This window comes from Zea mays, chromosome 8 (assembly GCF_902167145.1).
Source record: "Zea mays cultivar B73 chromosome 8, Zm-B73-REFERENCE-NAM-5.0, whole genome shotgun sequence".
Taxonomy (NCBI): domain Eukaryota; kingdom Viridiplantae; phylum Streptophyta; class Magnoliopsida; order Poales; family Poaceae; genus Zea; species Zea mays.
Window position 1 is genome coordinate 5,300,386 of NC_050103.1, and position 10,174 is coordinate 5,310,559.

A 10,174-nucleotide genomic window follows, 5' to 3' on the forward strand; every position below is an offset into this window, starting at 1 on the left:
TCGTATGCCTTTGTCACTAGAGAAAACCTCCATCCTCAAGCCGAAGCTCCCTGTAATAATTCATATCATGCTGAAAACAAATGGTTAGTCATGTTTTCGAGGACCTTCGGAAGAGGAAGGCTCCCAACAATAGCTTTTAGGAATCAATAGATATGATTGTTTCTTCTGGACAGTTCTGTTGCGTTGGACTGACTCGAACATAGCTCTTCTCTCTGATTCGCCCTTGATATGTTTTGTCCTTCCTCTTTGATGAACCTAAGCAATATCAACATACACGACGTAGGTAGCATAAAGTTCTCATTAGTGTTTAATTGAAATTCATAAAGTAGCGCATGCACCTCTTGGTGTATCTTTTTTGCTCGGCTTCGAGTGATAGGTCCAGTAGGAATGGTCGGCAAGATTGGCGATGCTGGTATGGTCACATCAAATACCCTTGATCAACATCGGTCATGAAGGGTGGATGATGTCGGCAAGATAGTACCCCCTATTTTATTCGTGCCCATTAGCCATGAAGTTCACTACGAGTGCTTGACATCGAAGGACATCAGTGAATAATAACGAGTGGTTGAGTACGTTAATGTCATTGATGGACCAGGCCACCCCAAAAAGCATGTCAGATCTATCGATCATATGATGCAACAACTTCTAAGATGATGGTGGGATGTTTGATATACCCCTTGTGAATTGGCCAACATGGGCGACCGGACAATTCCTCCATTGCCAATGCACGCAATCGATACTTCCTAGCATATGCCTGGAAAGCCACACTCTACTGCTTTTGCTAGTAGACGTTGAGTATCCGTGAAATGATTCCCTCACAAAACTTCTCTAGACACTCTAATACAGTTGATCTGACTAGCTTTAAGTACTCATCTATCGAATCTGCAGCAGATCCATATGTTATTAAGCACACAACCACGGTGCACTTTGGTAGGGGCGATAGACCAAGCCAACCTAGGGCATATTCTATTTGGGTGAAATACGGAGAATATTCACCTAATCTATGCACAATTTCATACATATTTTTTTAAATCTTAAATTTAATCTGATATAAAAAGAGGCTGCCGAGGCTACCGCGCGCTGTAGTACTGTGGCAGTGCCACGTGACCTTGGCGTCTAGCAGGCCACGGTCAGAACTCGAAGGAAAGCAACGAATCACCGTCGTCCCGCTGCGGGCCCACCACGACGACCGCGCATTTATTGCTACACGCGGCTGCCCCTGCGGCCTGCCTGCCCCTTTCCTTTTCCGTTTCCCATGTCCATTGGCGCCACGCCTCTGTTTTACCCCGTTTAGAGGCTGACATCCCAGGCTTATCCGCCGCTGCGCCACGCCGTACTCGTCCCCGTTAAACAGCGCCGCACGGTTGCGGCAGTGGTTGCCCGAGCGAATCCACGCGTCCGCCCGTTTCGCTCGTTGTCTCCGGGGTAGGGGGGCCGCTCCAGCGCCGAACGGAAATCCCCATCAGCACTGGCCACTCCCGATCCCCCGTCCCGGCGTCCCCCCAATCCCTCTCCCTGCAAAAGGCCACCGCGACGCGACCGCGTACGGGAGGTGAGCCGCGAGTGCAGTGCAGTGCAGGCAGGCAGGCCGAGAGAAGAGTCGGCAGGAAGCAACCGAGACCGCGAGGAAGCAGCGAGCTGCACTGCAGCGGCGCAGAGAAAAAAAAAAGAAATTCTGGAATAGTTTTTTTCTTCCCTTTGGCTCCGTGAGGTTCCTGTGCTTGCTCGCTCGCTCGCCTGAGCTTCGATCGAGCCGTACGCGGGCCGTCGGGAGCTCAATCACCGCTCTCCGGGAGCTTCCGAGGGCCGTCGGATGGAGCCGTACGCGGCGACGAAGGGCGGCGAGTCCGACGCCGGCACCGGCCTGGAAGGTACGCGTGCCGCCCGGCCCGACCTCCTTCGCGCAATTGGGGTCTCGCCGCTTCCGTGGGGGTTTCGCCGCTTCGCTTTTGCCCGCTCACTCGCTAGGGTTTTAGATCTCCCATGCGACTGCTTGGTCCCCGCGCTTGCTAACCGTAGTTTTGGCGTGGATGCTTTCGCAGAGTCGATGCGGAAGCTGGGGCTCGGCGAGGACGACGAAGCGGGGGAGGAGAAGCTTCCGGAGCGGCCGGGCGAGGCGGACTGCACCTACTACCTCCGCACTGGCGCCTGCGGCTACGGGGAGCGCTGCCGCTACAACCACCCCCGGGATCGGCCGGCTCCGGTCAGCGCCAGCCTCACCCACGCAGCCTCGCTGTCCGCTTGTTCCCCTACCCCTGCTCTAGTGCTCTGCCAAGTTTTATTCTGTTCCTTTTCTTTTGTCTCGTGCTCATCTCGATGGTTACTGGTGAGCTAAGCGCTCCCGACAATGACCGACACTGCGTGATGTTACATCTGGTTGGTGGGTGACGAGTTTGTTCTTAAAGTTGAAGGTATTCAGCGAATTGATGATTATATAACGGCATGTGTGGAAGTTTTGAAAATTTGGTGTCTTGTGTTTGATGAGAGGGGAATTCAGACTTCGCATCTTTGCTCTGAATAGTGAATACTGCCATACTGCTTAGGCGTTTACTACCTTGCATTGTAGGCTGCTCTGGCTCTGCAGTTCTACTCCTATTAGGATTGTATTGCTTATTTGTCTGTCTTTTCCTTATGTCTTGCGCCTTTAGTACTCCCTCCTTCCCAAATTATAAGGTGTTTTGACTTTTTTACATCCATAGCCTTTGCTATCCACGTAGATAGGGAGGGAGAGCAGATAATAACCAGTCTTCATATATGTCTACAATGAGTGGGAGATTGGAGTCTTTGGTGGGAGCTAGAACCTTCAGTACCTAATAGGAGCTATACCCTTCATATGTCACACTAGAATGAATGCATGATGGAGTATAATGTAGAATGTACAGACTTATAGGATATTCCAAAAATATTTTATCCTGCTTTTGATTTAAGCATGTACCTGTTAAATTTTGCTGTGTTTTTCAGGTTAATGGCGTTGGGAAGACCACAGGTATGGAGTACCCAGAGCGCCCTGGACAGCCACTCTGTGAGGTAAATAAAACCAATTTTAAATCTATTTCTTATTGACATTTTAGGTCAAAATGTATTATTTTTTTATTGTCATGTGGTGGAAACTCTGGTTACGAAATTCTCGTTATTTTCAGTACTATGCAAAGAATGGCACATGCAAATTTGGTTCCAATTGCAAGTTTGATCATCCCAGGGAAAGTGGTTTTGTACCTGTCGCTTTAAACAACAGTGGATTCCCTCTACGTCTGGTGGGTGTTCTCATTTCATGTTTCTGTTTAATCTAGGATCTTGTTTATTTATTTTATGAAAATTTCGTGGTTAATGTAGGGTGAAAAGGAATGTTCGTATTACATGAAAACTGGACATTGCAAATTTGGAGGTACATGTAAATTCCATCACCCAGAACTTGGTTTTCTTACAGAGACGCCTGGCATGTACCCACCAGTTCAACCATCACCTATTTCCTCCCCACATCCATATCCACATCATTCCAACTGGCAAATGGGGAGGCCTGCTGTTGTGCCAGGGTCATTTTTACCAGGCCCATATCCACCAATGATGCTTCCACCTACAGTTATGCCAATGCAGGGATGGAACCCTTATGTTGTAAGTTTCTATTACTTGTCATTTTGTACTTTATTACTTTAAAGAAGGCACTTGCGTGCCTTATATAAATTAGGAAGATATCTTTGTTCTAAATTGGCATCTCCAATATTGCGGTAAGTAGTGAGAATTCAGTGGTAAGTTCATAACAAAATAGAGGCAATGGGCTAAAATGGAGGTTTTATAGGACCACAAATAATTGGATGTAAGTTAGTAATTCCTTCATGCCTTGAAAACACAATCTTAGCCATGAATAGAAGACACCACTGACTGCCTGATGATTTTTAAAAACTCTTTTTGGTTCTCAGTCACCTATGAACCAAACTACACCAGCTGGGGGCCAGCAAGCTGTTCCAGCAGGGCCATCTTATGGCTTGTCGCACCAGGAGCCAACCTCTGCAGTGACTTATGGCAGTCATTATGCGCAATTGTATTCTTCTTCTGGGACTTCAAGCAGCAACATACAAGAATATGTGTTTCCAGAGCGGCCTGGGCAGCCTGAATGTGAACATTACATGAAGACAGGAACCTGTAAATATGGAGCAGCCTGCAAATATCATCATCCTCAATACTTCAGTGGACCAAAGTCTAACTGTATACTGAGCCCTCTGGGTCTTCCCCTGCGTCCTGTGAGTAGATCTCATGCATGTTTTCATTCAAGAAGCTTCTTTGTTGTCTACATGAAAAATGAAATATGATCCATATTGGTTTGCATCCTTCGATTACCGGTGTGCATTTTATTCCTTGATGCAATTTAATTGATAATTTACATTTAATTTGCATGCAAGATGATCATTTTGACCAATTTCACATGCTTTTTTGTTTTCCCTAATCGCACCATTATTTAGTGGGACCCGAAGGCGCGATAGTATTGGGAAGAGAGGCAGGGGAAGCCTGAAATTGACACGGGAGTGGCAATAAAAGTAGACTTGAAATGATGAAATATATCCAAAGACTTAGCATTCAATAGGAGTGCATGGAAAACAACTATCCACATGCTTCAACCTTGACTTGTGGTTTATGTTTGTTTTAACTCTAGCCTACCCCAACTTGCTTAGGACTAAAAGGCTTTGTTATTATTGGTTGAGGCCTTCTGATCAATTGAACACATTAATCTTTTAGAATGTTTAGAATATCCAGAATTCATACCATAAAACTTCAGAGCGGCATTTAGGTGAGATTCTGATGGAAACCAGCTGCGGTTTATACTTCAATTTTGGGAAAAAAAGATGAACTACTGCAGCAGTGCAGCTCTAGCAGTTGTCCACTCAACACCCTAGTTTTATGACCTAAGTTTGTCCATGTAATTTCTTCATTGTTCATTCAGGGCACTGGCCCTAGTAGTCTAGGCTGTTTCATTTCTATGTCCATAAATCATGACTTGCTATGAATGAAATTTTGGTCACGTCTGAACTATATATTTTAGTCTACCGCTTTTTATACTTACTTCAAAACTGGTACCCCTGTACCTAGTCTCAGATTTTTATTGTTGAATGAGTGAAAAACTGAAGGCTACATTTGCTTTGCACATTAAAGAGTTCAAAAACCTTCCAGTTCTGTACCATGATGTTGGAAAGTTAAATAGTGGAAAGGAAACCGCACAATTTAACTGGAGCAAGAACATGTGTCAAATAGTACAATTTACATCCTAGCAAATTTAGTTTACTACGCCTTTTGTTGGTATAACACAGTTTTCTATACATATGCCTGAGGCCGCCATCCTTATGATAGAAGTCAGATAAAAAGATTTTTTTCCATTATGAAATCACAAAAGGGAAGGGCATGCTTGGTGCAGCGGTAGAGCCTACCGTCTGTAATCGGAAGGTCCCGGGTTCGAGCCCCAGCCTCTGCATATTATGCGGGTAAGGCTTGGCGCTTAAAAATACCCTTCCCTAGACCCCGCATAGTGTGGAAAACCTACGACACTGGGTACGCCCCATTTATGAAATCACAAAAGAGTGGGAGAGACAATGTTATTGAAGATCTGACCAGTGATTAACTTCATTTGTTGTGACCTGGACTTGTCTTGGATTCAGTTTCTTTTATTTGTGTAGTTGAGTATGAATTTAGTCATGCTCATGCCCCAATCCTTGTTTTCTTGCATTTGACAATATTTTTTCTCACATTTGACAATATTTATTCACAATTGATGTTTAGATTTAGTCCTGCGCTTAATTCTCAAATATCATCATGGCTAAACTCTAGATAGCTGGTTCTCCCCCCCCCCCTCCCTGGTGATTTGCTTCGCTGTTTTCTGACTTGCTTCTTCTTCTTCTTATTTAATAAAATTTTCTCGTGGGGGTTTTCCTCACAGCTTTTCTCTTAAAAACAATATTTTTTTCTCAATTTACCTTGACACAGAAAGATTTTAATGTTTTGCTGCAACTGATATGAAGCATAGCAGTCTTGCTGGCACACATTTTTTTTAAATAATGTAGCATGATAGAATTGTAGCCCCAGTTCCTTTGGAAATGGTAAGATCTTTGGTGCAAGAAGGGGTGATCCATACCATCTTGGCTTGGTTTTGCTTCCCCTCTTTTTCCAAGAATACCGAGTCGGGTTCTTCTACTAGCGAATAGAACATGCTGAAGTGCTGAACATGGTCTTTTTTATGGAAACCTACTCGATTTAGACCGGTAAAATTGTACAGATTCTATGAAACCATTTTCTAGGACTCTAATCCATAGTCAATCGGTCGATCCTATTTTCGATATGACCGGTTGACAATTGAATCCAAATTTTCCCATTATTTGATTGCCCATGACAGTGCGGAAAGAAACCCGGATGCAGAGTGACCTGGCCCTCTGTTTCTCGCCCCTTTGCCTTGGGATTTGTTAATTCTCTTTCTCGATGGGACGGGGAAGGGATATAACTCAGCGGTAGAGTATTACCTTGAAGTGGTGAAAATCATCAGTTTGAGCCAGTTTTTTTAACATTACTGTAAACACACAGGGTTGAGATTGACATCATCTGTTGCCTTTTTTTTGAGTTCCTGTTTGCCCTTTTTTAGTTATTGTTTGCGCTTTTTCAGTTTTCAGTACATCTTCATCTGAAGCTTACATTGGTGTGCAGGGTTCTCAGCGATGTGCTTACTACGCACACCATGGCTTTTGCAAGTTTGGGCCGACATGCAAGTTTGATCACCCGATGGGTACTCCAAACTACAGTCTTCCAGCACCATCACTTACTGATGTGCCAGTCGCTCCATATCCTCACACTTTCTCTGTTACTCCTATTGCTCCATATCTGCTGCCCCCTGATCCGCGGCCGCAATACACTCTAGCCAAGGATCCCTCTGCTTATCCACCACAAGCGCCCGGAACTACGTACGGACCTGTTGGGGCGATATCAAAGGTTTATGCCCGCCACACGCTTATCCGATCCCCGACTTCTGGAGCTGCTGGCATGCAAGCGTCGTAATGAGACAAGAGTTGAGAGCACTAGTCCCCTCTCTGTCATGAAGATAGATCTTGGGCAAACCTTCTCAGGATTTTTCTGCCATAGGTGGAATGGGGTCTCGGATTCTTTTTTTTTTGCTCCAATTCGACTTCCCATCAACTGTGAATAACGGCCGCAGCTGACATAGAAAGGTCTCAATAAATGGAAAGATAGGGATTGGCAAGCTCATTCACTTGCCATTTTTCTGTCCATCTCTGAAACGAGAGGAGGTAATTCTGACTGTAGTCGGATTCAGAGCTCCGTTATTATCTCGTGTAACGTGCACAATTGCAGGGGATTCGAATGGGAAAGCTGATGGGTTCCATAGCTCTAGCCCAAATCTTTTGTTTATCTCGTCATCTTATTACATATATGATATGATGTGTATACCCCGTCGGAACAGCAACATGTATATCTATCTATATATATTACTCTAAACTCATGTTACTGTTTATTGGGCGTGAATTATTCGACTGATTGCCCATCCTAGATTGAATACTGTTAGCACGAATCTGGTTCTTATTAGGATTAGCTTTAGCCTATGTATGCTTTAATGGTGAACCTGCGACAGTGAGGTGGTGGTGTTTAGACATTTTTTTTAGTTTTAGTTAATACTTCGAAGACAACCCCCGTTAAAGTATATGTAGATTATATCTTTTCGTGTCACAGGCGGATGCATTGACATGAGCATAGCAAAAATAACGTGGCAGAGTTTGCAGGCCTGGAATTTTGGTGGTCTAGATCTAAACTAAAAAGAGAGGCCCTCTGATAATAACAGTAGTAATAATAAAGACTTAAATGCATTAAAAAACAAGTTCACATCAAATAATTTAGCATATTATCTTAAAAGTTTCTTCTAACAATTACAGATGTTAGTCATTGGTGATGGCATTAATGTTAATTTGACCCAATAATACCTTCTTGATGCATTTAACCTTTCTTGAGACATTACATATACCAAACGATTCTTTGATAATTTTAACTTAGAGAAGCTCCTTTCAGCCGATGCCACGGTTACAGACATAGTAAATAATATTCGATAAGCAATAGAAATATTAGGATAACAATCCTCTTCTCTGATAAAATAAAAGAACTCCAAAGTGAATTGCATAACAATTAGCAATTAGATCATTTATCTCTATATCAGATGAACCATCTAGAGAGAGATCTTGCAAATCTAGTGCAACAATCTTTTAGTTTAGTACCATCTATTGGCCAGAGTTCCTCAAATCTACTTTTCAATGAATTGATTGCCATGTCATAACCAAAAAGGTAGTTAACTTCAATGTCCTTCTCAACTTGCAAAATAGCATAATTGTAATCTGTTTTATCAAATTGTTTCTTCCTAAGAGCATGGCGCTTTACTGGAAATGATGGTTCTACACGCATTTTATTACTATTTTTTGAGGAAATGGTTACACTTACACTAGAAGCAAACCCTTCATTTCTATAATTCTCAAAGTAGTTCACCATACCTTCTATTTGTCGTAAGGTAGAACCAATGCATATGGATGCTGACCGCAACTTAGGGGGTGTTTGGAACTGCTCTAGGCAACGTATAACATTATTTTTTGAAGTACCCAATAATCTGCTCCACCAACTCTACCAAATTTTCTTGAGCTGGAGTAGTCCCAGACACCCCTTATTTCTCACAACATTTACAACAAACAAAATTGCATGCCAAATAACCATACTAAGTATAATCACATAGCTACCAAGCATATCAGATATTTTTTACATCACTCCTATCCTCAGCTTCTTTATTAGTATCTTCACTTAACCATGGTAAGGCTGGTATTAATTAAGGAGCTTGATATCTAATTGTTTTGACACTTTATTCGATTCTTCCAACGAGTATTGCTCAATGATTTCATGGTTAAATTTCTAACATGTTCAAGAAATACACTCCATCTTTTGGTAGAACTAGAAAATAGTGCATATATCTGTTGCATAACTCCAAGGAATGAAATAGCCTTAGGGCATGATTTAGCCATATAAAAAAAGTAACACCAAGACTATGACAAGTGCATGGCATATACAAAGCTATTGGATTTATACCAAGAAATCTTTTTTGTACCCCTTTTTTCCTTTCAAATTGGAACCATTATCATATCGTAATCTTAACCCCTAATATCATCACTATTAAGACCAAATGACTCGATGGAATCGACCGATACATTAAAAAGTGCTTCACCATATGTGTTATTCACCTTCAGAAAATCAAGAAAGTACTCATCGTTTTTTATTTTTTCCATCATACATATTAACACATCAAATCAACAAGCTCATATATTCTCATATTTGGGGTACAATCAAGGAAACTGAGAAATATTTGGCATCTTTAACCGTATTTACAATAGAATTTATAATGCTAGAAGCCATAAGATAAATCAACTCACCGTAAATTTTGACTAAGATCAGTAATAATGAATTTCTTTGTTTTGAAATATGTCTAAGGTGATCTTGCATTACTAAGTCAAATTTCGTGACCATCTCAACACAAAGCTAAAAAAATACCATATGGTCATCTGGGCCAGGGCACGCAACACTAATTCACTAGTCGTTAGGATCCTCGGGTCAAAACACCGACAATTGGCGCGCCAGGTAGGGGCTCGCTGCGTGCAGACACCACGTTCCCATCAAGGCTGGCCAACCCTGGCACCCTTTGCAGCTCGGCGCGGTGACCTAGTTTGGGAGTCTTGAGCTCGGCGCAGCACCCTTTGCATCAAGTCGAATGGGCCTTAAACTCTTGATGAATGATCGATAGCAGGTAATGACTTAATATTAAATTATACTCATGATACCTAAAAATTAAATGTTAAATGAGTGAGTGGTGAACTGTGAAGATTAAATATCGATAAGAAAAAGTAGGCAACAAGGGGAAGGCTAGAAGGGAAACCAAGTACCTATAGTTGGCTAGAAAGCACGAGACCCGATAGCCCATACAAAGCACACTATTTGAGCTCAACACGAGCATTGTTCACTGGGCCTGTCTAGCCCAATCCAGTGGTCATGCCATGCATGAGCTAATTGATATTCAAATACTTGATGTGACCCTAACTAAAGTTTAGTAAGGGGAACCAAGAGCCTTCTAACATAATCTGTAAAACGATTTGTGGAGCGAGGT

The 10,174-nt window shown here is 42.7% G+C and overlaps 1 protein-coding gene across 2 annotated transcripts; it reads left to right on the forward strand.

The window, feature by feature from the left end:
* Positions 1 to 716: 716 nt before the first annotated feature.
* LOC100284425 (zinc finger CCCH type domain-containing protein ZFN-like 3) lies at positions 717 to 7,543 on the forward strand. Of its 2 annotated transcripts, NM_001370625.1 has the most exons (7): positions 1,569 to 1,871; positions 2,043 to 2,203; positions 2,962 to 3,027; positions 3,141 to 3,254; positions 3,334 to 3,612; positions 3,918 to 4,238; positions 6,682 to 7,378. In NM_001370625.1, the coding sequence occupies exons 1-7, from the start codon at positions 1,814 to 1,816 to the stop codon at positions 7,027 to 7,029; spliced, it is 1,347 nt and encodes a 448-aa protein (NP_001357554.1). In that variant the 5' UTR covers positions 1,569 to 1,813; the 3' UTR covers positions 7,030 to 7,378. The 2 variants fall into 2 exon arrangements, with proteins under 2 accessions (XP_035817376.1, NP_001357554.1); XM_035961483.1 differs by having other exon boundaries at positions 717 to 2,203; positions 6,682 to 7,543.
* Positions 7,544 to 10,174: the final 2,631 nt, after the last annotated feature.

Excerpts from the sequence above, each read along its gene's own strand:
- LOC100284425 (XM_035961483.1), top strand. The coding sequence starts at position 1,814 with ATGGAGCCGTACGCGGCGACGAAGGGCGGCGAGTCCGACGCCGGCACC. Across the intron at positions 2,204-2,961 it reads CCCGGGATCGGCCGGCTCCG|GTTAATGGCGTTGGGAAGAC; the intron begins GTCAGCGCCAGC and ends TGTGTTTTTCAG. Across the intron at positions 3,255-3,333 it reads GTGGATTCCCTCTACGTCTG|GGTGAAAAGGAATGTTCGTA; the intron begins GTGGGTGTTCTC and ends TGGTTAATGTAG.